The sequence below is a fragment of the Pteropus medius genome, unplaced genomic scaffold (assembly GCF_902729225.1).
Source record: "Pteropus medius unplaced genomic scaffold, Ma_sr-lr_union100, whole genome shotgun sequence".
Classification (NCBI taxonomy): Eukaryota; Metazoa; Chordata; class Mammalia; order Chiroptera; family Pteropodidae; genus Pteropus; species Pteropus medius.
The window spans coordinates 35,725,227-35,752,017 of record NW_024355205.1 but is presented as its reverse complement, the minus strand read 5'-3'; the positions used below and the strand labels follow the sequence as shown (position 1 = coordinate 35,752,017).

Sequence of the window (26,791 nt, the reverse complement as noted above, 5' to 3'; positions counted from 1 at the left end):
GCCCCTCCACCCATTTCTCCCGCCTTTCACCAGCCTCTGGCAATCGCCAGTGTGTTCTCTGTATCTGTGAGCTTGGTTTTATTTGTTGTTTAGATTCCACCTATGAGTGAGATCATATGGTGTTTGTTTTTCTCTTATTTCACTTAGCATAATGCCCTTCATGTCCCTTCATGTTGTTGGAAATGGCAAGATTTCATTCTTACGCTGAATAGTATTCCATTGTGTGTACACTCCACATCTTGTTTATCCATTCATGTACTGATGGACACTTTTCTCGTTTCCATATCTTGGTTATTGTAACTAATGCTGTAGCTAACATGGGAGTGCATAGATCTTTTGGAATTGTTTTCATTTTTTGCAGCTAAATACCCAAAAGTGGCATAGCTGGATCATATGGTAGTTCTAGTGTTAATTTTTTGAGTAACCTCTGTACTGTTTGCCATAGTGGCTGCACTGATTTACATTCCCACCAACAGTGCACAAGGATTTCCTTTGCTTCACGTCCTCGCCAACACTTGTTATTTCTTTTTGATGGTGGCCATTCTAACAGGTATGAGGTGATATCTCATTGTGGTTTTGACTTGCATTCTCCTGATGATTAGTGATGTTGAACATCTTTTCATGTGCCTTTTTGGCCATCTGTATGTCTTCTTTGGAAAAATGTCTATTCAGATCCTCTGCCCGTATTTTAATTGGATTTTGTTTTGTTGTCGTTTTTTGTTTTTTGTTTTGCTATTGAGTTGTATAAGTTCTTTCTATATTTTGGATATTAACCCCTTATCAGATACATGATCTGCAGATATTTTCTCCCATTCATAGGTTGCCTTTTCATTTTGTTGATGATTTTCTTTGCTGTGCAGAGCCTTTTAGTTTGATGATTTAGTCCCACCTGTTTATTTGTGCTTGTATTGCCTTTGCTTTTGGAGTCAGGTCCAAATAGTCATCGCCAAGCCCAGTGTCAAAGAGCTTTACTGCCTGTGTTTTCTTCTAGGCTTTATGGTTTCAGGTCTTAACATTCAAGTGCTTAATCCATTTTTAGTTAATTTTGTGTGTGGTGTAAGATAGTAGTCTAGTTTCATTCTTTTGCATGAATCTGCCCAGTTTTCCCAACACCATTTGTCGAAGAGTTTGTTCTTTCCTTACTGTGTATCCTTGCCTTCTTTGTCATAAACTGATCATATGTGCATGGGTTTATTTCTTGGCTCTCTATTCTGTTTCACCCGTTAGGCCATTTACATTTAGGAAGGAACTTAGTTTGGCAGTAAAAAATGCGGAACATCAGTACTGACATATTAAAGGCATTAAAAAATTGTTGCAATAAGAAAGATCTTTCTAATTTTATCGTTACTTTATTTCCAGGTTCAGTTTCTTTAGAAAATGGATGCGGCAGAAAAGCCACCCGAAAGAGAGTCTACTTAAGTGACTCCGATAATAATTCGCTGGAGACTGGCGAAAGCCCAAAGGTGCGGGCTGGAAACAACCGGAAGGTGCTGCGGAGGTGTGCTGCCGTGGCTGCCAGCAAGATAAAGCTCATGAGCGATGCGGAGGAGAACTCCAGCTCCGACAGCGTCTGCTCTGGTCGTAAGCTGCCTCACCGCAATGCTTCTGCTGTAGCTAGAAAAAAGTTGCTGCATAATTCTGAAGATGATCAAAGCTTAAAGTCAGAAATTGAAGAAGAGGAGCCAAAAGACCAAAATCAACCATCACCAGAGTCCAGTTCTCATGCTGCCCAGAATGCTGCTGTCAATGGCTCTGAAAACGGAGAATCAGAGTCGGAAAGTGATCTGCAGGTAGTCCGGAAAAGTTGGCATGCTAATGGTTACAAGTCTCATACTCCAGCAACTTCTAAAACAAAATTTCTTAAAATAGAGTCTTCTGAGGAAGACTCTAAAAGTCATGGTTCAGATAATGGACTTAACAGAACTGCTGGTCCGTCAACGTCTGGGCAGAAACTTAAGGCAGAAAGCATCTCAGAGGAAGAGGAGGAGGAAGCAGATTCTGAACCAACGAGATATGTTGGTAGGAAATACAACATGGGTCGCAAGAATGCTGCTTTCCTTAAAAAAGCAAAGATCTTCAGTGATTCAGAGGACTCTGAATCTGAAGAAGATAGAGAAGATGGCAGATGCCACAAGGAAACAAACCTGATTTTAGGAAATTTGAAGTGTGAACCTATTACTGGGTCCCAGTGTTTCTCAGATCATGTGTCTGAAACAGATTCGGATTCAGATGAAGACAAAACAAAAGAAAAACCCAACAATTTTATGAAAGGTAATTCAAAACATGTAACTGATTGATTCTCATTATCCTTCTTTGCTTGTAGCATACCTTGTTTTTCTTTCCCATGAAACTTCTCTTTGCCAGCGATTTTCTTCCCATCCCTCCCCATTTGTCTTTTCCGTGCATCCCTTACATTTCTCTGCGCACGCGTAACTGTTTTTTGAGTATATGTAGTTTGATTCACGTAGCAGGCGATCTTGGCCTTAACTATTTCTATAAAGATTTCATTTCATTAACTATTTCTAGTAAAGATTAACTATTTCTAGTAAAGAAAAGGGTAGCAGTGGTTGAAAGGGATTGTGGTAAGTAATAATGATAGCAACTAATAGGACAGTTACTGCACTGTTTCTGTGCATCATGAAGTTTTTCTACATGCTTTATGTTTATTAATCAGTATAGTCTTCGTATCTTTTATGAGCTAGGTCCTGTCGTTGTTGTCCATTTTACCGATAACTGGAGCATGGAGAGGTGGAATAACTTGCTGAAGTAAGATCGTACCCCTGGTAAACGGGGATTGATGAAAAATATCAGAGCAGGAGGAGCTAAAGCTAAGACTGAAAGCAGCTGGTATGATTTGAACTTGGGAAGGTAACAGCAGTTTCAAGGAGGCTGAGAGTAAGCGATTAGTTTTCATACCTTAGTGCAGTGGTAAAGAGGTTTTAGTCTATATTCATGTAAATAAAATATTTTAGTGTCAGGTGTTTTTGTGTATGTAAATAGAAAGGCATGGGGTGTTATTGATGGAAATGTGTCAGACTTGTGAATGGTGCTGAGGCTACAGAAGTCTCTGCTCTAAGTATTAAGAGCCCCTGCCACTCACTGTCATCTTCCTTCCAAGTTAATAAGAATGAAGAATTCTGGACTGAAGGTGTTTAAAATGTTGAAAATTTAATTCCTTTATCCTTTTCTATTAAAGATTAAAGGAATACTCTTAATTTTTAGATTCTCCATCACAAGACCATGGACAAAGCAGAAAAGTTCCTAGGAAGAGGGTCTGTTCCAGTGACTCAGACAGCAATTCAAAGGTGGCTAAGAAATCATCAAAAGCCAAAGCGAGCCTCGCGAGGATGCCTCGAAGATGTGCAACCACTGCTGCCAGTAAAATTAAGCTCATGAGCGATGTGGAAGATGTTAGCTTAGAAAATGTGTGTACGAGAAGCAAAGATGGAAGGAAAAAGCCCCTCCGTTTTGCGTGTACCACAGCTAAGAAGATAGCGAGTGATTCTGAGGGGGATGTAAACTGTGAAGTGCCAGATGAGCAGAATGCCTGTGATGAGAAGCCACCTGAAGCTGACTCAGAGGGTGGTACGAAAAGCATTACTCGGTCTTTAAATGAGGACTCAGACTCTGAAGGTGTGTCGGATTCAGAACAGAAGGGCAGGCCTACCAGGCATACTGATAATCACAAAACACGTGTCGCACCTTCTAGAACAAGGAATTCCTTGATTGGGTCTTCAGAGGATGATTCAAAAAGCCATATTCCAGGGGATGAGATTGGTAGAAAATTGTCTTCTGAGTCAACTTTGGCGCAAAAAGCAGAGAATAATTTCGAAGAGGAACTGAGTTACGGGCTGCGCAGGTGGAATGGCAGAAGACTCAGGACCTATGGGAAGGCGCCCTTCAGTGAGACAGAAGTGGTTCATGACTCGCGGGAAGCCGCCAAGGTGGAAATGAAAAGGAAGAGACTGCATCCTGAACTGGAAAATGCGAAAAATTCGGAAACAACAGGGAATTCAAAGTGCGGACCTGACACTAGTCCCAGATCTGACTCAGATTTGGCATCTGTAGCCGAATCCGATGTTGACTGTGCTGATGAGACAAAAACTAAAAAGAGGAAAACGAAAGGAAAAGCAAAAGTAGTTAGAAAAGGTAAAACTTTTACAGCTAACCTATCTAAGACCGTGAGGCGACAAAGGCAGAGCAAACGTCCTAGGCTCAATGTGGATGATAACGACTGGGAGGATGTGGACTATGCAAAGTCTAAGAGAGTTCTCCGACGTTCAAAAATAAAAACGAGAAATCAGGGTAGAAGGACCGTGAGGTACCATGATGGGGATGATGACAGAAGCCTAGAAAACGTGTTAGATTTTGATGATTGCACCTTATGACCTTGAGGGAAAACCAGTTCATTTAAAGAGGAAGTGGACTGGAATTTATGGTGAAAGTTGGCTGTTGAAATTATTATTATTTTTTTTTGTCCTACAATTCAGGGAATATATTTATATTTTTCTATGAAAAGTTATGAATGTGACTAAATCATGACTGTTATTTTTATTTGCACTTGCTTGCCTTTGTAGCAGCATTCAGCACAGGTGCCAAAATATGCTTCGTTTTGGGGGCAGATCTACTTCGACAGTATTTAACTACATATAGCAAGAGTTTGAAATATGTTAAACACTAGACATCCTGGTTATCAAAACCAATGAGCATTACTTTCATGGTAGCAAGTGCCATGCAGTTATTTTCTGAATTCATCAAGAGGTGGTAGTTTCTAACCCCTGTCCTGTTATAGTGTAACAATTTCACATGACCTATGTTTACAAATTCTTCATAAACATTGCAATCATGGGAGGTGTGACCATGATTAATGGGCAAGGTACCTACCACTTTTTTTTCTTCCCCTGGCTACTTGAGTAGAATGCATTATACTAGATGTGGTCATTTTTATTGAAATTGTTCCCACTTTTCTTTCCAAATGCTGTTGGGTGTCTGTCTTTTTCTGTCTCTCTTTATTTTTAAGGAAAATATCATCACTTTTATTTTATAAACTTGAATTTATAAAGTGCTGGTAAATTATTATTTTTTTTTAACATTTTGATTGTATATTTTAAACCTCTAAGGCCAGACCATAGTCCTAACATTTTCTTTTAAATTGTGCACTAACGAAATGCTATATAATTTCTTTCCAACATCTCCTGGTTTCCATGTAAGGGGGTTTAACCAAACTCTTGGTCTTCCATAGTTTTACTCTGTGAAATAGAGGAGTTTGTGTGCCTTAGATTTAGGAAAAGTTTGTTCTTTGATAGAGTGTACAGAACTAGAAGAGTATTTAAATTATATGTAGTTCCCTCCATTTCTATTGAAATTGTAGGGTTGAGTTTTGTTAGGTGTGCAATCCCATCTCATCTGTGTAGGAAAATAGTTAAATGTTATTCTCCATCTCTTTGTTTTAGCTTACTCCTGCCATGTGCAATCCCAAACATCCTTTGCTGGGGCAACTAAGTGTATCTTTATTAGTGACCTCTAGTTTAAATTTAAGAACCCTGTCGTGTTTTGTGGGAAAATAATTTCGGAATCCATTTAAATCAAAACTTCACATCATCAAGTACCATAGTACACTTATTTTTTCGAGCCAAATATTTTTACTTGATAGGCTGTGCTACTCAAACAGTGTAGGTACCCATTCCTAGCTTGTTTGTGCCTGAAGATGGACTTGATTCCAATGGTTTACATATTTTGTAGCTAAGGGGTATGTTACAGTACTCCCACCTTTATTATTTATTGGCCCTAACTATCTGGTTTCACATAAAATTAATGTTTTACTCCTGTGTATCCTTAAGGTAGCAGATACAGAAAAGCATCAGACTCTGGTATCAGAGTTAGAGAATGTTTCTAAGTGTTGTTACTTTTTAATTGTCTACTCCGTTTGACATGGTAGAAGGTATTTACTTCCCTGATGTAAAGGGAAGGATATTTTTAGACCTGACCAACTGAGATAGGTGGGATACCTGCCTCTCCTTGGAGAGGTGGCTGAGAGCCATCACCACTTCAGACTGTGATGCTCTTCTCAAAGCTTGTATTAAGTGTACGGGAGACAGTTCGATGCAGGGTAATTATCCTTGACTATGGACCCGAAAAAAGTTAATGGAATGCTCTTTACTTCCCTAAATTTAAGAAATGGTGATAGATGTCATATCCATTAATTTATTTAAATTCTTCTTAAGCTTCTCCGTTTTATATTTCTTCTCAGGGTTATAACTCCATGTTTACCATCATTTGCAAAAAGGTACCAAAAAAATCCATAAATAAGTTTGGAATACATTTATAAGTATGGAAATTCTTTTGGTAAATGATAACTTTAACCATTTAGGCTTCATCAGTAGAAGTATTCTTATCTTTTGGACTGGATTAACTAGTTATTGATTGGCTGGTCAACTAATTGCTAATTTTTAATTTTGTCCAAAATGGTGAGACCCTTGTTTATAGAAGGAGTATTCTGGTTTCATCTGGAAAAAAAACAAGAATTGGCCTGGTGACATTGAAAGCACGTGACAATGGTAGCTTTTCAAGTTCTGAAATAAAACTAAGGAATTAGAGAAACATTTTTATGGGTTTTTTTGGTTGTGGTGCTATTCCTAAGGTTAACTTTGAATATGTGACACACGCACTCCTAAATACTTTAAGAAAAATTAATAAATAATTAATAGTTCAAAATGTTTACATTGAGCACTAGAACGTTTGACTTTTTTTCTACTTCACACAAAATGCGCAGGGATTTAATGCACAGATGTACTTTAATATGTTTGAGATCAGTTTGTATTTTTCTTGGTGAGAAAATATGAAAGATTACAGATTGAATGTGAACTGATCCAGAAGTAAGTGCTGAGGCTTTCCACTGCACTTGAAGTAACTTAATGGTGTATGGGAAAAAAAGACTGCTGTGATTGTGTATGTCTAAAGTCCTATGATTTTATTCACTTATGGTTTAAAAAAAGGTTTGAGGTATTCAGATTTGATTTTTGATTTCTTTGAAAGACTAATTTACCAAGCATATTAAGAAAAAATATTTCAAATATTAGAAACTAGGTGAGGTTTTAAGAGCATTTTTTTTTCATATCCTACTTATTTAAAAAGGGTATACTGACAATGTGTATTAACTTCTAAATAAAAGGAAAAGTTTATCCCATTTTCAGATAATTCCTAGGGTGGTGGTTCTCCCTTTCTTAGAGGAAAAATCTCTGATTAAATCCTTTCTCAATTTAGTAATCCTTGGAAAGGATGATAAAGCAGTTACAGCTTCTACGTTAAAACACAAGTTTCTTTTAAATAGCAGAGAGTCATACCTGAAAAGGAAATTTGTTTTATGATAAGGAAATGGGGGGGAAAGGACTTGTTTTAGGAAAAGGCACTTCAAAACATAGAAGTGCAAATGGAAAAAGACACAAACCAATAAAAATACCACCTGAGCGTACTACTGATCCAAAAAGATCTTTCACACTCCATTGGTTGATTACATCTTAATACAGATTCTTATTTAGAATAACACCGGGTCCATACTACACTCCCTGTCTCTTGTAGCCTTTTTTTTTTTTTAATTTAGAAATAATCAGAACACAAAATTAATTTTACTCTATCATACTAAAAACTAAACTGAAAAAGATTTTATTCTCTTCCGTTGGTACAAATTAAATTTGATCGTACTGCCTGAAAAAAAAATGAGGTTTGTATATCAGAATGCAAGAACATTGTTAAAGTTGCATACAGTATTTTTGTTTTCCCCTTCTACGCAATTGTGTTGATTTTTCGGGTAACTTTTAAATAGCTAGGAAAGGTCTTTTTGCCTTGCCCTGTATTATACTGGAAATACCTAATCTCCACTCTTTTCATCAATAAGTCAGTATACTTACTTTTTCAGGTACCTTGTGGCTGCCACCAGTACTTTAGTTTTCTTACATTGTATGGAAATTACAGTTCAGTGATTCTAGTATGATGGAGTACAACAAAGCACCTTCATTGTAGAAGAGATTTTCGTTTGTTAATTTATACCTCTCACTTCTGTGGATATCAGGGAATGATAAAGCAGAAACCCTAGGAAATTTGCAATTTAAGAGTTTAAAGATTGTCTCTTATTTTAGTATTTCAGAACAGAAAGACCAAACAAATTTGTCAAAGTTAGGAGAAAATGGAGCATTCTGGAAAAATCTAGTCCAGCTAGATTAGTAAATGCTAATCCTACTTGTAGCTCAAATAGTGAATTAATGGAAAGGATCAAAGTGTAAAGAATGTTCTAATGAAGGCTGCGTTGTTTCTTCTCACATTTTTAAAGAGTATTTTTATAGGTATTTTCTTAAATTATAGATGTTGCCTAAGGATACACGGGAATCCTCAAAGCTTTTTAAGGGGGATTTTTTCCAGTCACTCATTCTGCCAAACTTGTTCCCAATGTATTGTTAATGCGGTAGAAAAATACTAAGACTCTTACTTGGTTGCTCTTACGGGTTTGATGGAAGGAGGTTGGGGAGGGGCAGGGCAGTCCGTTTCAGCCCTACGAATTTGCAGGCTCCATCTTTGGCAGCATGTAATTAACTATAGATTGTATGTCTATTTGTCAAGGCTAATAGTTTCATTTAATATAATTCTCAGTATTACAGACTATTTTCTGGTCATACTTTAGTTTTTAAGTTAATTTTAAGGTAAGTTTTATCATTTATTAAAACCTTTAATGAGAATTTGGACTGCTAAAGAGACAGGGACATTCTAACTGACCTAATTGAAATGAGATGGCCACTTACAGACTTTTGACCGCAGCAGCTAGCTCTCCCTGTTGATTCCACAAGGAAAATATTTAGAAATTATTACCCTTTTCAGTCAGTGGTTAAATGTGAAAGGAATCTTTATTTATTTAATATATTGAAGTTAATTTTCTAACTGTTGATCCATACTTAGCCCTTGGACTGTACGTATCCAGTTCACCTGTAAAATTCTAACCATTTTCCTGGAAACTGTCGGAGGCAACTCTTTAATTTTCTACTCCCACACAAGATCTCTGCTTTAACTTTCAAATTAACTCATTACCACATCTAAGTCTTAGCATTTTCACCTAGAAACCAGTTTTTCAGTCAGTTACTAACTAAAATAGTAGTACAATAAATTTAGTAAGGCTTTTTTTTTTTTTTATAATTAACTATAAGCGTCCTAGCTGGTTAATTCTTCAAGGTCTGTACATGTGGTTGGTATTCCTTGTAGCTCATCTTTATCTCTTAAGCAGCCAGCTTCCTAACCTCTGTCCACTGTGATGTTCCTCATGCGGGCAGAATGCGGGCCACGAGCTGGGTGAGGCGGGGCAGCTGCAGGGATCCATGAGACTTGCACAGGTGACTGTCACTGGGTTGTCTGTGACCCGCTGCTGTTGATTAGTGAAGTGATTAAGGAGTTTGGAAACCTAGCAGTCCCCTCGGTAACGTACACTGCCTGCGTCAGTCTGCGGTGCTCTGAGATGTTGCTTCAAAAGTTCATTAAGCAGATGAGCTGTAAGATCCCTTTCACACTTTATAGAATTTTCATCAGATTTTTAGAAAAAAGTTGTAATAGTCATCACAAATCTCGTGAGAATCGTGAGAATGTTACCGGTTAACTTTCAGGGACGAGAGGAAGCTGTAGATGGACTGTAGGTGGGAAACAAAACAAGTCAAGGTTCCGTGGTGCCCTCGCTGTGTACTGAAGACTTAACAGATGGCTGCGTTCATCTGTCAACCATGAAAGTGACCAAAGTAGTAAAGAACGACCCTAGACTACAGAGTTCTTTCTGACAATTTCTTGGCCTGACGCTGCCATACTGTGGAAGTTGATTCTCAGTGTTGCCAGCAACTTCTAGAAAAGAGTAAAACGTTGAGTCTAGAGAGTAACAGAAAATACTTTGTCCTACAGCCATTTTCTAAAGAGACTGTTTAGTTGAGGGGATCCTTTTGGAAACTTACGCTTTAGGGGGGATGAATATCAGTGATAAATGCTATTTGCTTCCTGAGTTTTGGTCATTTCATTGCTTATCAGTGAAGGGCAGACAATAAAGGACATCTTAAACCAGCTCTGATAGAGGCTCGCTTGAGAGAGGGTGATCTGCAGCTAAGGTTTCCCCCTGTTATGAAAGTGATTTAACACCGATCAGTAACATCAGTGCTTAAAAAGTATATGAAATAGGCTAGTGTATTTTCATTTTGATTCAGACGTTTTTCTCTCATTCTCGTTTGTTTTTAATATGCCAATTAAAAGGCTGATGGGATTAAAATTCTTTACGCTTCTGCGGCAGTGGTGTGTGGTGTACTTTGGATTTAGAAAAATAATATATCAGTATCATAATTGGGATATGAATAATCCTTAAAATATAGAAACTAGAGACTACTGCTTCCAGTCGAAGTGATGTCTGCATCCAAGTTTCTGTTCACAGACCATCTTAGAATACAGTGATCTGTGAGTTACAATTTAAAGTGATCATCTAGGTAAACTGATCTAGTACTACTACACATGGAAATTTTCTACTGCTGTGGTTTTTGCCATCCCCAAATATGTAATCATTTATAGGAAAGCCACAATGCCTCAATCACTCAGTCACCTCCAACACATAACTGACCCAAGTCCATCCGGGACAGTAGGACTTGCGGTATTGTACTGACTTGTTAGTAGTAAATGATATCGCAGATGTATCGTTAGAGTAGCAGCCTCCAAAATTTTGAAGCTTGTATACTAACGTAAATTGGACTTCTCTCTGACCGTGAATTCTGTATATGTTTCTAAAAACTGTTTGTAGTTTTCCAAGGAGAATAAAGCACTTTATAGTTTATCAAGTTCTCAGTAATAAAATTAACACTGACTTACATGTATGCATTATTTTTTTCGAATTCCCAACAGTCGCTGAGATTCTGTTTCTATATGAAATTCCCATTTTATGTTCTAAGACTTTAGAGATAGTTTCATCAAGTTGGAGTTTCTGTATGTAGTATAATTTCTTCCCATCTTCTCCCCCTTCTGGACATATTTATTTGAAGTTCAAGTTTCCTTTTTTTAAAAGCCTGGAGTTTCTTCTGTCAATCTTAACTGTCTTCTCTTATTTTGAATTACAAATAACCATTTAGTAAAATGTTTTAGAGTTAGCATTTATTAGGTTTCTAAATGCAATATAGGGTACTTGGATCAGTATATCACAAAAGAATTAATTGTCGCAGCTTAAATCATTTGCACCACAAAAATGTTTAGTCGTCATTGGATTTTATCTATTCTGTTCAACTGGATATGTTGGAAATGGATCAACTGTCTATTTTTAATGCTTTTTAAAAACGCAAATGGATGCAGTTAGTTGAGTGATACTAGTATATCCTTACACGTACAAATTTCACCTTAATTTTTCTACATATTTTAAAAAATGATCTTTCCCTATTGTAGCATATATACCAGATTTGGCTAACACTGGTGTAATGTGCTATAGATTGACTTTGTATCTTGGGTTGGTTTGCAGAGACTAATGTTCGTAATTTTAAAATTCCCAAGGAAAAATTCTCTGAAGTGGTGAAAACATTGCACTTTAAGTCACTCCCAAACTTCATATGCAGGTGACTCCCTAGAGCCCAAATAAGGGGAGTGACTGTGCTGCGTGAGGTGTCGCCATGATCAGCTTAAGCCAGCTAAAATGCCATTTTTGCAATACCAGGTGACTTTGCAATGTTTACATTGAACAAAACATGATATCTTTAGAAGTAGAATTTCAGTAGAAAAGCACGTGAATCACATAACTGGCAGAAGGGCCTGATGCATTAGTGGGGGGTTTCTTTTAGTAAACTGGTTCCCAGCCTTTTGGGGGAGAACCCTTTGGGGTCTTGGAGAGAGCACAGGCACATCTTTGAAATGAGTTTCACAGACTTGAGATAAAATCTGAAGGGCTTTCCTTTTGAGGGCAGAAGACTCATAACTCTTGCCCTGCTAATGAGTATGTCAGTCTAAAGAAGCCATTTTCACTTGCACTCATTTGCCCTTGGTGATGGAGGGCGAACATCTCCATTCACAAAAGGAAAAACTTGTAATGTCGGTAGTGGGTACTTTCACTGCTAGAGAATAATAGTCGTTCTCGATAGCTGACAAAACAAAAAACAAAACCCCAACAAAAGCCCAAACCCCTTATTTCTAGTCCTTAGTAGTGAAACGGATCTAGTGGAAGAGAGTCCTCCAGATATCAAGTGTGGTTATCCCTTAATGTACGGCCTGTCCTCATAGACTGCCGAGAGCGGGGCTTGTGTACTTTGAAGACAGGTGGTTCAATTCTTAATGATTTCAAGACTGAACTGCCAGCAGAGGCCTAGCATGCAGGGGCTAATGTGCCTCAGATGCATTTTTCTCAAGAAACATCTGCCCTAGGGGCGTAGCAATTCTTTTTGCGAAAATCCGGCTTTGGGTCCACCAACCTGGTCAGTGTTGGGGAGCAGGACCCTCGCAAGTCGCCTCAGGCCACTTGAGGACTTGCCTTTGTCGAGGGCTTTTGGTCAGACCTCGTGTCTGGTGGATCCCGTCAAGTTTTCTAGCTCCCTCACAGGGAGCCTGCCTTGCCCCCTAGCTGAGGTTTCTGTAATATGTTCTCACAGCAGCTATACTGATCTGTAGAAGTGGTTTGTTTTTGAATCTTAGCCTCTCTGTGCCCGGCACATACCTAGCTCAAAATATCTGAATAATGGTGAAACTAGGATTGAACAATTTCATTTACACAAAATGGTCAAATACTTGAAAAAAAAATAGATCTAGGATTAAAACCACATTTCAATTTTGTAAGACCAATATACAATTTAATTTTTCAGACTAAGAGAGATGTTGGTGTTGGAATTAAAACCTTAAGGATCTTGAAGCAGAGCTGACACTGTCAGTGTGGTCACGATGGCATTTCCTTGTTTAGGTTCTAGGAAAATTATTTTAGAACTACTGACTCAAAGTATTAGAAATGGTATCAAGAAATTTAAATCTATGTAAGGTTCTATTTTAAAAATTCAGATTTTAAAAAGTGCTTTTAGATTAGCTTTATGATGCTGAAAAGTACTTAGCCCCGTTCTTACGAGTCTGCTGCTCTTTTAAGTGACAGTCATCCTCACAGATTATAAACTATCCTTCTATCCAAGACTTCCTTTTGTAGATAAGGAAATGGAAATTTATATCAAGTCAAAAACGCGTAGCGGCATTGATGATGATGACTTATGTTTTTTTATTTAGCAATGCGAGTCGTTTTACAATTTATTGTTTAGGAATGTATTGTTGAGGAATGTAAGATCTTGTGTTATGAGGTTTTTGCATTTACATTAACTTTCACTCTTTTCAGAATTTGTTCCTAGAGACAGAGAACCCCATACAAAAGTGAGAACATGTATGCATAATCAGAAGGATGCAGTGCAAATGCCTAGTGAAACTCTGAAAACAAAAATGGTGCCTGAGAAAGTTCCCCGCAGATGTGCTACTGTTGCTGCAAATAAAATAAAGATAATGAGTAATCTAAAGGAAACGATTTCAGGACCAGAAAATGTCTGGATTAGGAAGAGTAGCAGAAAACTGCCCCATCGAAATGCTTCTGCTGCGGCTAAGAAAAAATTACTGAATGTTTATAAAGAGGAGGATACAAGCATAAATTCTGAAAGTGAAAAAGAGCTAGAAGATATTAATAGCAAAATGGTGCTTTTTTAGTCAGTTCAGAGCTTGGAAAGCAAAAGCACAGTAGTGACTATGGAAATGTAGAAGTGAAGTCGAAAACACACGTAAACTGGCAGTTGCATTCTGCTCCTAGCTCTAAAGGGAGTTTCTTGTTGGCACCTTTTGAGGAATCTTCTGAAAGCCATAATCCAGTGGGACAGTGGGAGGGAGGCTTCCTCTCGTGGGCCACTGTGCAGACTCACTATAAAGATTCTGAGCAGGAAACACTGTGAAGCCTGCATGTAGCTGGAGAGGCAGAAAGAAAACACAAATGGCCGGCCTCTTGTAAAATTATTCCTTTTCAGAAAGGAAGGGCCTTGGAAGAAATTTCTTGATTCCTTAGAAGAAAATACAGTCGTCCCTTGGTATCCCCAGGGGGTGGGGTCGGGTTGGTTCCAGGATGCCCGCCCCCCCACCCCCCACTCCAAATCCACAGATGCTCAAGTCCCTTCTATAAAATAGTGTGGTCGCATGTGACCCATGCACCTCCCACTGTATACTTTAAATAATCTCTGGGTTACTTATAAGACCTAATGCAATGTAAATGCTGTGTAAATAGTTGTTACACTGTATTGTTTAGGGAATAATGACAAGAGAAAAAAGTCTGTACATGGTTAGACCCTGGTTGGCCTAATGACATAGTACACGTCAGCAACAATGTGACATTTTTTCCCAAAAGAATATTTTTGATTTGTGGTTGGTTGAGTCCCCATATATAGAACCCTTGCATATGGAGGGCCAGCTGTAATGGGAAGTGGACAGGGAGGGTCTATACCAAAAACTTAAAATGACTGGAAAAAATTCAAAATCTCAACCTGCTAATTTTAAAGGTTCTTCATCAGAGTATAAAAATTCAGACCACTATGACTGTGGTGTCATTACTGAAATAAAATGAGGCACGTTTCAGGAGGAAGCGTCACTGAGCCTGTTTGATTTTTGAATGAAGCAAATATTTTAGCAAGATCCAGTCCCTACAGTTCACAAACCCCAAAGTCAAAACAGCTTGAACTAGAGGGACCCAGGGATTCAATGATGAGGCTGTTGATGATCTAGTTCTGAAGCAGAGTTGGAAATAAAATCCAAAAGTGTCATAAAACATTTTGTTTATATTCGAATTCATACTGAATGATGACCACTTGATATGACTAATTCAGGGAATATATATTTTTCTATGAAAGCTATGAATGTGACTATCAACTTATTTTCCTCATTTTTACTTTCAGGTAGCATTTACAGAGATGCCAGAATATGCCTCGTTATGAGGCTGGTCTTAATCAGAAAATAAAAAGTATAGATGAAGATAAAAATAGTCATATTTTTAGATGACACAGGGACATCCTCTTACGTTTTTCTACAGCACCTTAAAAGTTAGAACTTTATGAACACTGAGCAGATTTATTACAGTCGCATTACGACAAGCGAATGGCGGCATGTCTGGGGTGTTTCATTGTGGCCTTCACGAGGATTAGAAAACCTGGTCTTGACACTAAAGAATTTCTTTGCAATGAGCTTTCATTTGTTGTTAATAGCTATTTGTTGAAATTAAAATCGCCAGATTAAATGAACGCACTGTCAAATCCTTTGAACAATAGAACATGCTGTTGGAAAAATGCACTGTTAGAAGTTGTTTTCCCATTTAAAAATATCTGTGAATATTATTTGCATGTGTAAATCTGAAAAAGTAAAACGAACCTAAGGGTTTCTATTCCTTTTTCATTAAAAGCCTAATGTAACACATATTTTTTGGTTAAACAGGTCGACCAAGTGTCTAGATTACTTGAGAAATTTGTTTGTGATTGCATGTCTGCTTAAAAAAAGGCTTTTGTCGTTTCCGTTTTCTTAGCATAAGCCAGAATGTTTCTAACCTATAGAGTCTGTGTCCTTTGCTTTGTTCAGAGTATACTTTTATCTGAAATACTGATACCAGTTTCTTGTTACTAGTGCAGGTGAGAAAGGGAAGAATTCCTAATAAACATATTTTTAGGTGTGTAGGGTTTGTTTTTTGATCTCTAATGCAATGTTTAAACCTATTTCCAGTCCCATATTTACACTTAATTTCATATTGGGTATGTTCTAGCCTCAACAAATACAAATAACCATAAAATGAAAATATTTAAGTCTGAAGACTTATGGAAAATTTTTGACAATTTCAGTGTAATGAAAGGATTTCAATTTTGAATTTATAATTTGTGGCGGGGTTAATTTCTGTCAGTACTTGAGATTGTATCTCCAGCCGTTCATAATGGAATCCCTTTTCAGTTTTAGTATTTAATTTGAACATATATTTGCCTTTTTTTAAGTGCTTGGCCTAAATTTATTGTAACTGCATGAAATAAGCTTTTGTTTGAAAGTTAACGTTCTTGTAAAATGCTCTCTAAAATGTATGCAGAATTTTAATCATGATCAAATGTATTATCATTACCCCATTTAAAATTTTAATCAGGTTTCCAGAAATGATTTCTTTATAATGTAACACATCAAATTGAGGATCTGACTGGTAAAAATGACGTTATTTTATTCAACTAAAGGACTAAGAGTGATACCCAATCTTTTTATTCTGCGGTTCAGTCATTCTATAAAGCCAATTAACCCAGGAGTCTTATTGCAGTTTTAAAACATCATATTGGTAATCTTTATATTCACTAACTATAAGTTTCCTAAGCTCTGATGGGATAGCAATTTAGTCTTATTGTTTATACCTAAATGTTCAAATTTTGCTTCATAGCCCAGTCATATTTTGCAGTTATGTGTAAAATCGCTAAATATTGGTTTTTATGTAAATGATTTAGTTGCTCATTGTTTCTTCCACACCTTAAATGTTTCTAGCAACTTCCTGACTTCTTTTTTTTAAGAGGCTTCCCCGACCCCAAATTAGTACTTAACTTTGTGACTATTTGATAGGGTTCCAAAATATAAGCAGTGTCGTCTAGTGTCAGCACAACTAAATCTAGGTAAACAGACTTTTATTTTTCATTGCAATACTGGGTATTTTCATTTAAACTATGGCACAGTTCTTTTTTCTCCTGCTTGGAATTGTGCTCCGTGAACGTTGTCTTCCGGCAAATTTTAAAGAAAAGAACCAATTAAGCACTTTGCTTATTAATGACAGGCTATTTAAAGCAAAAACAAATTTTGTATTAGAAATGGCCAAGTTTGAAAAAGAGCAACTATTTTTGCATTCTCATAAAGTCTTTTAGATCAGCTTGACGATCATCAGCTTTTGAAATGTGAATTCCTACTGCCAGAGTAAAGGTCTCATTTTTATAACACCACGAAGCACTGTGTTTCTTCTTGGCTTTCCATCCTCCTGTCCGGGGTCCCGAGGACGCGCCGGGCCCCGGGCCAGCACCTACCGGGGGGCGGCCGCGCTGTGGAGCTGGGTGATAAGCCAAAGCTCACCCAGTCGCTTCACGGGAACGGGGCGAAGGAGGGGAGAGAAGCGAGGCCGGCCTCTTCCCCGAGCGCTGCAGAGCGGGGTGGGGGTGGCGGCCGAGACCCTCCTCTCCGCGGCCCGTTACGCGGCCTGACGGGAGGCCCCCCGGCCCCTCCGGCCCCTCCGGCCCCTCCCCGCCCTCGGCTCGCCTCTCGCCTCTCTAGGCCGCAGTCATTTCATCTCGGTCTCCTCGTCACCCTGCGGGGGCCCGGGGCGCGTGCGCGAAGGTGGCGGCAGGGGGCGTGGCAGGGCCCAGGGGCGGGGCTTAGGGCGGTGGGCGTGGCCATGCTCCACGGCACGTGCGCGAAGGCTCGCACGGGGCGTGGCGTGGCGGGTTTAGAGGCGGGGCTCCGGGGTGGCGCTGCCCAGAGGCGCGTGCGCGGGCTCGGTGCGCCAGGACGCAAGCGTCGTCCCGCGGCGCCGCAGTTGGGCGGGGCTGGTGCGCGGGAGGTGATGGCCGCCACTTTCTTCGGGGAGGTGGTGAAGGCGCCGTGCCGAGCCGGGACCGAGGACGAGGAGGAAGACGGCGAGGCGGGCAGGGAGACGCCCGAGGACAGGGAGGTCCGGCGGCAGCTGGCGCGGAAGAGGTGAGACACGCGGTCGCGGTCCCAGACCCGGTACTCGGCCGGCGCGGGCGCCCGGGGCCGCGGGGGCGGCCGCTCGTCGCCGGCGCCGCTTTGCCGGGGGAAGTCCTCGGCGTGTGCGGGGAGAGCGGTCCCGGGGCTGCGGCGCGCAGGCGGCACCTGCCGCGGTCGCGGGCGGGTCGTGTCCGTTGAAGGAGCCGCCTCCGCGCCTGCCTTCAGCGTGGGTTTAGGTCGTTTCCTGCCCTCCCCTGAAACCTCTTCCCGTACGACAGCCCTGTACCTTCGTGTCCCAGGTTTGTGTCATATCTTTGGTTCATGGACATGACACAGCTCTTAGAACTTTTCTGTTCTACGCCCCACACTTAAGTTAGCATTACGTGTCAGTGGCAGTTGGATAATGTCTTTTAAAAGTACGAATACGGTAATTGGAGAAGGTAATAAAATGAAGATTTTGCCGCATTTATTTAATCTCCCATCACCCCTGAGTGAACCCCAGCCACCGTGGCCTTTCACCTCTACACTTTTCAGAATGCTTCTCAAAAGTTATAAGGCATTTTCTTGCATATGGTATTATCACTTATAGCAAAACTAAAAAATTTTGATACTCTTGATACTGTCAATACAAATTTGATAAATTTAATCAGATTTATCTAATTGTCCCAGACGTCCGTTTTACAGTGGGTTTGTGTACATCAGAATTCTAACAAGGCCCACGTGTTACATCTAGACGTTTCGTCTCTTGAGCTTCCTTTCATTTAGAGCAGCGCCCCTCCTTCTGCACCTCTGCCGAGACTGGTGGTCCTGTAGCATGTCCCACATCCTTGATTTGTCTCATGCTTTCTCTTCCTGTCATTTAATATGTGTCCATCATCTGCATTCTCTGTAAAGCTCCTTCTAGAGGCTTGGTCAGATTCAAGTTCAATACTTTGCTGGCAAGAATGCTTCGAAAGTGGTGCTTGTTGTTTCTTACTGCATGCTATGCCCAGTTATCTCTTTTTTAGGGACGCTAAGTGGGTCAGGTGGACAGCCCGATCTCTTTTGTAGAGTTCTCCAGGAATTTCATATACAATGGTTTTATCCGTTGATTATTGTCGCCCGGATCCATTGTTTCTTGAGGATTGTAATTATGTTCTTTATAAAATTAAAATTTGCATTTTACTTAATGCAAAATTACACTGATGGTAAGCATCCTTTTTATCATAATCCAATATTAATTATATTTAAGTTGCTTTAGTTTTGTCTTTTGTTTCTTGTGTTAGGGAGGTGCGGCTTCTTCGACGAGGAACAAAAACATCTTTGGAAGTGTCTCTGCTAGAAAAATACCCCTGCTCCAAGTTTATAGTTGCTGTAGGAAATAATGCAGTAGGTAAGTGGGAATGCGTTAGACTACACATTTCGTTGAAAGGATAAAATCTCCAGTTACTTATATTTCTTTTCATCATAAAAGATTTTAAGTGTCTGTCATTTCTTTTGGAAAAAGTCATAGAACACCTTTGTCTCTGAGTAAAATCTATCCCTGCTTATATGACAGTCTCTTTTTGATAAACTTAAAAACTGAGATTTAAAAGAAATGTTCTAAGTTTCGGGAACTTACAGATTCAAGGGCTCAGTCCTGGTGTTTGCGGTATTTGGGGTGCCTTAGGCTCCTGCGCTTGTTTTGGCCAGACTGGGTGGGGCAGAGGTGGTGCGTGTGTACATGGCCCTTGGTAGCGATGGCTCTTAAATATTTTTGGATTAATGAACTCTACAAATAACAGGAATGGCTAATATTTTGAGAACTCCAGTGCTAAGGTTTTTACACGCGTGAATCTGTTTGAGAGGTTAAAGTTAGAGCGGCATAGAGTTCAGCTGGGACAGCGTACACGTGCAGGTACCAACACCTGTGTAATTTAGGGGTTCACTCGTCCCGAGGAGAGCATTTGGCATCTCTGTAAGATCCTATGCCCTCCCTGTACTGTAGCCCCAGTGCTCACAGAGCAGTACACGGTGAATAACCACTGACTCGTTCATGCGAAGTTCTCTGTCCTGAAGCTTTCCGGATGAGTGTCACACTGTGAGAGCGTGGTAAAGTCTGTCAGACCTGTCGTCCCAGTTCCTGGCTCCAGTGCCATCTGCGCTCAGGACCTGGCCTTCACCGTCTCAAGGCCTCAGTTTCCTTTTCTGCAAGATGGTAGTGCAAGGCCGATGGCCTCGGACGGCTCTTTTACCTCTAGAATTCTAGACTAACTTGAATGAACTTTTTTTTTTATTTTTGTTATTATTTTTTAGTTTCAAATAGTCATCTCATTTATTAGTCTCTGTTATTAGATTTTACAGAGACTGCTTTTTTTAAAAAAACCCTTTTATGGTACAACTTAGTTTACATGTGATTAAATATTTTGAAGTGCAGAATTCTTTTGCGTGGTTAGAGGGGGAGCGACCTTCAGCGGGGTGGTCGGGTTTGAGCTCAGTCGAAAAGAGGAGCAGGCATTTCCGAGGTGCCATTTAGTAAGGCAAGAGGTGGACTGATTTTTTTATTGAATAGAAAACACACCTTGAAACAACACTAACTTATTTGAATTGTTTTCCACAGCATTTCTGTCGTCATTCGTTATGAATTCGGGAGTCTGGGAGGAAGTTGGTTGTGCGAAACTCTGGAACGAGTGGTGTAGGACAACGGACACTGCGCATGTGTCCTCCCCAGAGGCTTTCTGCGTGTTTTACCATCTGAAATCGAACCCCTCGGTACGTGGGCCTTAATTTGTATGCGTCAGAAGCAGGCATCGTTTATGTAGTGTTCATGTGAATGCCACATTCCTCCATATTTACTGTCGCACTGAGACATTCTAGAAGTCTGTAGGCAGTGGCAGTCACCACTTTGTTGCTTAGATAAATATTAATGTGGCACATACAGCGTGTTGGTAAAATTCTTAGGAGGTTCTGAAATAAGTTCGTTAGAAATGAGCTGTAAGCATTAGACACTTAAATCTTACCCTCATTCAAAAAATTATTTCAGTTGGCACCTCAAAAAGTGCAAAAATGTGTCCACTTCGTCAGCAGGGAGTTCTGCTTTGTTGCCGCATACCCAGTACTTAGCCAGTGCCACGTACACGCTAGAAACCCAGTTAACGTTCGTTCAACAGACGCATTCTAAATACAATTCTGTGGACATCAGGCTTTCATCCTAACCTATTTTGTCCTGATATTTTAAGTCAGAAGAGGCATTCTGTACCTGAAGCCGAATGATTCCTTTAGATTACGCTTGTCCTGATGCTAAGGTTGGGTTCATTCAGAGAATGCAGCATGCTAGGCAGTTTGGGAGACAAGTCAGGCAGATGAGGCGGCCAGGCAGGTTATGTATGTGTCCCCATCTGCTTGTCTGACAGAGCGTCATTCCACACTGCTGAGCACTCCGACAAAGGCCAGGGACAGGGACTCAAACAATGGAAGAAGTCAGTAATTCCGTAATATAATAGCGTTGCTTATTTCAGAAGGTAAGGACCAAATGGCAGCCTTGAAAACTGTAGAATTTGATTTTATAATACAATTGGTTTCTATAACATGATCCAAAGTTATTGAAGGATTCATAAGGATTATTATAAACATCCAGTTATAAACTAAGCACGCTCTTTGTAACAGCTTAGTTACTTTAGAATAGGCAGCGAAGGTCAGGTAGAAGATCAGGTCTGGTTATCCGTACTATTTATTGGTTAGAGAGCTCTTGAGTATTCAGATCCTTTGTGTGTAGCTAGTTACATACCCAGTCTTTTTCTTCTCCGCTGTCCCGGGGCCTCCTTTTTCCCCTCTTGTGCAGTTTTTGTGTGGTCGTTAGTGTGTTTGTCAGTATTTTAATAGAAAACGTGGTTGACGTCTGCGGACAGTGTCACAACCGGGAGTCTCATCCTCTCATGGCATCGCGGCCTTGCAGACGCTTTCACCTTGAGCATGCGGTTCACGACTTGGTTTCCAAAATAACACCTTCTTCACAGGCTTCAGCAGCGCTGCAGGATGCCATCTGGGCCGAGACCCTGTCAGGCTGCTGTCCTTTACTCCCATAGCACCTGGTGTCATCTGGCGATGACGTTCTAACTTTGAGTTTGGTTGTCACAACGTGCGACCCTCAGAAGGGCAGCAGGGCTGGCAACATCCCTGTTTTATAAAGAGGATTCCAATGGGATTTACTGGGAATATCTTCAGCGTCTCACAGTAGCTGTCAGTGTGCACTTTATTCTGATGTTAATTGCCACGATTAGCTTGATTCTTAAATTTTAAAGAAAAATAAGCCAGTAGCAGATTCAGGAAAGTGTTATCTAAATCGTATATTAGGGTTCACATAACATATATTGTGATATGTTGGGGGTGTGTGAAATCTCTTTGACCTTAGAAAAACTTGCATTTCGGTTTTTCAGGTTTTTATTTGCCAATGCAGTTGCTATGTTGCTGAAGATCAGCAGTATCAGTGGCTGGAAAAGGTGAGAGATGCAGGCCGGGTGTGGTCGACGACAGGAGTTGGCATTTGTTAAAGGTTCAGTATCTCTACACTTAAACCTTCATTGTCACATATCGAAGTGGGGAAGTATTTGGGTTTTTTCCTTAATAACGTTCCAGAAATTTGTTACAAGATATAAAGAATAAAAGAACCTATTTCACAAGCGTAATCAGCATTGTGCTAGGTTATAGGTCATAGAGGGATGTTTCTGCTCTGTGACAAAATGATAGATATATATTACATATGCGTGTGTGTATACTTAATTTGAAACCAATTTTGTGTTAGGTTTTTGGCTCTTGTCCAAAGAAGAATATGCAGGTAACTATTCTTACATGTCGACATGTTACCGACTACAAAACTTCAGAATCTACTAGCAACCTTCATTCTCCTTTCCTGAAGGCCCTGAAAACACAGAACTTCAAAGAGCCTCCATGCTGTTCACTGCTAGAACAGCCCAACATTGTGCACGACCTTCCTGCAGCAGGTAGTATTAAAACAGGTCACGGTTCATTGTCATGGCTTTATTGATAGTCGTTACTTTGAATGTTAGAGACCTTTTTGAGGGAGTGTGTTGATGACGAGTAATAGCGCATTGCTATTTATCTTCAGTTTCTGTAGTTGCTAGTACATTGTATTTGGTTTGCGTTTAAAAATACTCCAGACACAGAGCAGCTCAGAGTTCTTAACTCTTACCCTTCAAGAATGCTGTTTCTTTTCGGTCTTTGGTACCTCATCATGCGAGCCAATGCTAGGTGTACGTTGCTGGCGTGTGAAAAGTTAGTGAAGTATGTTTTAATTGTCAGAGTAAGGCTTCAGATGTTGAACCTTGGTGGTTACTTGAATATATATACACTTTTTCTTACCCCCATCCCCCAGTTACTTTAATATTTTATCTTTGGGCTTTTGAGCCACGCTTCCCTTGTCAGGCCCGCTTCCACGTCTGGAAGTGGACTTTCCCTTCTAATAAAGCTTTGCTTTTCTACTGGGGGGAAAAAAAGTGTGTGTGTGTGTGTGTGTTATCTTTGTTCCTATTACTAATTATACCCTAGCATCATATCAAAATTAGATTGTCACTTACTTTTCAGTAGTTAATGTTATAGTACAAATTAATTGTTATTGGTTAATAAAGGATTTTTTCCTTTAAATGTTAAGTTAATTAGAATATGTGGCTAAATATTTTACATTATATATTGTATATTATTTATATTATAGTCAACAAAACTTTAATCTCGTAGCTATGATGCGTTTCAGCATATGTTCAGGAAGTGCAAAATAATATTTGCAAATGCAGGAGAATACTTAGGAAAATAATTGGCTTTGAAAGAAAATATGCATTATAATGGGTTCAAGATGGCAGTAAAGGCTTTGATTACAAGAGGCAACAGAGACAGCTGTTTTTAAAAACAGTAGTATTTAGAGATGATTCACTTAAATATTCTATAATAGAAAACTCGAGTGTTTTTCTCCTTGTGTGTTCATAGTTCTGAGTTACTGTCAGGTGTGGAAGCTTCCCGCTGTTCTGTACGTGTGCTACACTGACGTCATGAAGTTAGACCTAATCACAGTCGAAGCTTTTAAGCCCGTGCTTTCTACCAGAAGCTTGAAGGGTTTGGTCAAGGTAAGGTTTTACTCATTGACTTAATAGCTGAGTTACTGTAATGAACTTAATAAAAAACATAAATGTGCAATAATCAGTTTAAAACCTAAGTAACATGTAGAGATCCTTTTTTTCTTAAAGTTTTCTGATCTGGCAGTTTGAATGTGATCGCCACCCTCTCTTCTAGCTAAACCTCTGTGACTTGAGTATTTTGTTCATGTCTCATAGATGAGTGCAGTGCATTTAAATCCCAGGTGGCTGTGTAGAAAGATGGTTTTACTGTTCAAGAAGTTTCTGTCACTGACTCATTTGGAAGGTTATAATTTTTGAGAAGGCATTTCATTCACATTTAATCTAGTCATTTGGAAGGTGATCGTTTTTGAGAAGGCATAGTATGGATCAAATTAACATAACATTTATTCATCTAATTTTGATGGGACTGGGTCTGTGAGGGGAAGATAAAGCTGTTTCCTGCCTTCAGTCTGTACTACGTCTGTGGGCTCTTCCCCCAGAAAGATGTGTACACAGAATGTCTGCCTGTTACTTCAGGTAGTTTAGGAAACTGCCCTATTTCCTAAGAGATTTGCTGGAAGTCCCTGGACTCTCAGTTTGAGAACAACTTCCTTAAAGGGACGAGGTTATGGTAGCGTTGTTCCGCAGCCCCGTTTTATGCTAGAATGGCCATTAGTGTTAACTTTCCCGTGTGTTGGCGTCAGCTCATTTCACAGGTCTCGTAAGTTTTCTTGCTAAAATATCAGTTCTTTGTGGGAATGGGCCATGGTTTTTCATTCTGGTATCCCGAGTTCATCACGTATGCAGCCCCCAGTAACCATTTGTTGAGTTAATAAGAGTAAAACTCTAATTTACAATAGTCGGCCCTCCTCATCGGATGCATGCACTGTTCTGTGCCATTTTGAATAAGGAGCTCGAGACTCCTGAGTCGGAGACACATGACTTCATCACAGCTTGGCAAGAAGTGTGAGCTTCATGTTTGCATCAGTGACAGAAACTTCTTGAACAGTAAAACCACCTTTCTACACAGCCAGGATTTCGATATCTGTGGGGGTCCTGGAACTAGTCCCCCGTGGATACCGAGGGATGCCTGCCGTGTGTCATTAGATCAGCGAGAGTAATGGTTAATCTTTCTGGCAAAACGAGTCATTTTATATTAGTCACCCCCTCTGAAGTATACACTGATCGTCTGGTTTGTTCCCATGTCACTGCGAGCGGGCACCTGCTGCCTGGTTCACGTGGTGCCCGCTCAGTGCACAGGTGCTCCCGGAACACCTGACGCGTTCTGAGAACTGTGACGCATCTGTCACACAGCCTTAAGTCAGCTTTTAAGCATATTTTGGAAGGGGAAATTTAACTTTCTAAACCTTTTACTTCTTGCTTTAAACATAACGACTTGAGGTAGGGCGAGGCGGCTCTTTGGAAGAGCAGTTCTCTTAATGACCAGATACAGTCTTCCTGAGTCCCACTTCCTGCCGATCTGAAGTGCTGTTTGGGGTGCGCTAATGACTGCAGGATGAAATGCTGTTGGGTCAGCACCGTGGGTTGTCTTCCGTGCCCACTGCGTGGACCCACAGTGCCAGGTGGCCCTCCGCTATGGGGCTGCCAGGCCATTGGCGCCACTGTCTGGAGGTAGCACAGGTAATAAGCATCCTGCCAGGATGATGCAGAGTAGCACAGCCATGTGCCGGCCAAGGGACGGGCGAGGCTGCACGGGCGGGGGGGTGGCCCCGGAGCTGGATTGAAAGCTGGATGAATCCTGGCAGAGAGTAGGGGGTGGTGTGGGCAGCCAGTGGCGAGTTTAAGGTGCCTTGAGCGGTGGCGAGGGTGGTGTCGGGCTGCAGACGCAGGGAGGGCCCGCATGCGAGGTGGGCTGAGCCGGAGCCTTCCGTCCGCCAGGGCTGGGCAGGGTTCCCGCGAGTCTGGGTGACGGGAGGACCCGCTCAGACGGTTGACCCGCCTGCCCTTTGAGCGTGGTGGCGAGAGGCAGCAGCTGCCCCGTTTGTGTCTTGAGGGTGCAGGGATCGGGCTGTGTAAGTTGCCGCCAACTGAAGTATCGGTCTCACTTTGTCACAACTTTATTCTCTCCTTCCAGAATGTTCCCCAGAGCACAGAGATACTGAAGAAATTGGTGACGACAAATGAGATTCAGAGTAACATTTACACGTGACCCAGAGACATTTGTGACGCCTGTCTCCTGTCCGTTCCGTTTCGGGGAGCAGCCGCACTGATTCATGGCTTACCGTGTTCCTAGAGGCTTTTCTGAGGGTGTTAAAAACAATAAACTTATTTTAAATTTATTGTAGTTACAGTTCCTATTTCATGGTGGAACTGTTCACGTTGGAAATAAACCAGTGGTTTTTTTTATCCACTAGGTGGGAGTATTGTATTTGAATATTTTGAGGTAATATAAATTTTTAAAAGAGCTACAGAGAAGAACAGGTGGTACTAAAACGGCAAAATATAGTTAATTTGGCACAAAAATTATGATAATCTGAATGTTGATGACTGGTTGCTGATTCTCAATATGTAGAAAGTTTCTGTTTTATAAGTTCTACAGTTTGTTTTGTTTTGCGGCTAAAAATTGATGATAAGGTAACAAAGTTATGTATTTGCTCAAAATGGTGGTAGCTGACAGGTGGCCTTTTCACCCAGGCTTCCCCGGGCGCTTTTGCAAGGCTGCTGCGTTGGTGTCCTCAGCTCTCCTGGGGAGGGTCGTCTTCGACTGCGACTTGAGTCATGGACTTGAGTCAAGTAGCCACACTGCTTCACAAAACCGCAAACTAACGTGCATTTGTGAAAATGAATTTTAAAATGGTGTTCAGAAGTGCTTATTCTCCCTTCTTTTTAGTTACTGAATTATTTATGTATTACAGATTTAGACAGCTTGCCCGTTTACATCTTCTAGGTTCAGTTAGTTACTGTTCTTCGTAGTGGTTGGAGGTGGCGTGGAAGATACTGTGTTTGCCGACTCCTTGAGCTTG

The 26,791-nt window shown here is 40.5% G+C and overlaps 2 protein-coding genes across 3 annotated transcripts in view; both read left to right on the top strand.

Annotated features, from left to right (window-relative positions):
- The window catches only part of BRWD1 (bromodomain and WD repeat domain containing 1), a 92,596-nt gene extending 81,723 nt beyond the window's left edge, over positions 1–10,873 (top strand). The window contains exons 41-42 of one of the 2 annotated variants that reach the window (XM_039857691.1): positions 1,360–2,271; positions 3,223–10,873. In XM_039857691.1, coding sequence (XP_039713625.1) covers positions 1,360–2,271; positions 3,223–4,388 — 2,078 coding nt within the window. In that variant the 3' untranslated portion in view covers positions 4,389–10,873. The remainder of the gene's footprint in view (positions 1–1,359; positions 2,272–3,222) is intronic. The other variant, XM_039857692.1, reaches the window with a different exon arrangement.
- A 6,668-nt stretch (positions 10,874–17,541) lies between these two features.
- On the top strand, positions 17,542–26,178 carry PSMG1 (proteasome assembly chaperone 1). The gene is made up of 7 exons (XM_039857690.1): positions 17,542–17,733; positions 18,990–19,096; positions 20,303–20,454; positions 22,119–22,181; positions 22,484–22,682; positions 23,680–23,816; positions 25,903–26,178. Exons 1-7 carry the CDS (start codon positions 17,600–17,602, stop codon positions 25,975–25,977), a joined length of 867 nt encoding a protein of 288 aa, XP_039713624.1. The 5' UTR covers positions 17,542–17,599; the 3' UTR covers positions 25,978–26,178.
- The last annotated feature ends 613 nt before the right edge of the window (positions 26,179–26,791 follow it).

Bases quoted from the DNA above. Each gene is read 5' to 3' on its own strand.
- PSMG1 (XM_039857690.1), top strand. From the start codon at position 17,600: ATGGCCGCCACTTTCTTCGGGGAGGTGGTGAAGGCGCCGTGCCGAGCC. The intron at 19,097-20,302 runs GTAAGTGGGAAT...TGTTTTCCACAG, and splicing joins TGTAGGAAATAATGCAGTAG to CATTTCTGTCGTCATTCGTT. The intron at 22,182-22,483 runs GTGAGAGATGCA...ATTTTGTGTTAG, and splicing joins AGTATCAGTGGCTGGAAAAG to GTTTTTGGCTCTTGTCCAAA.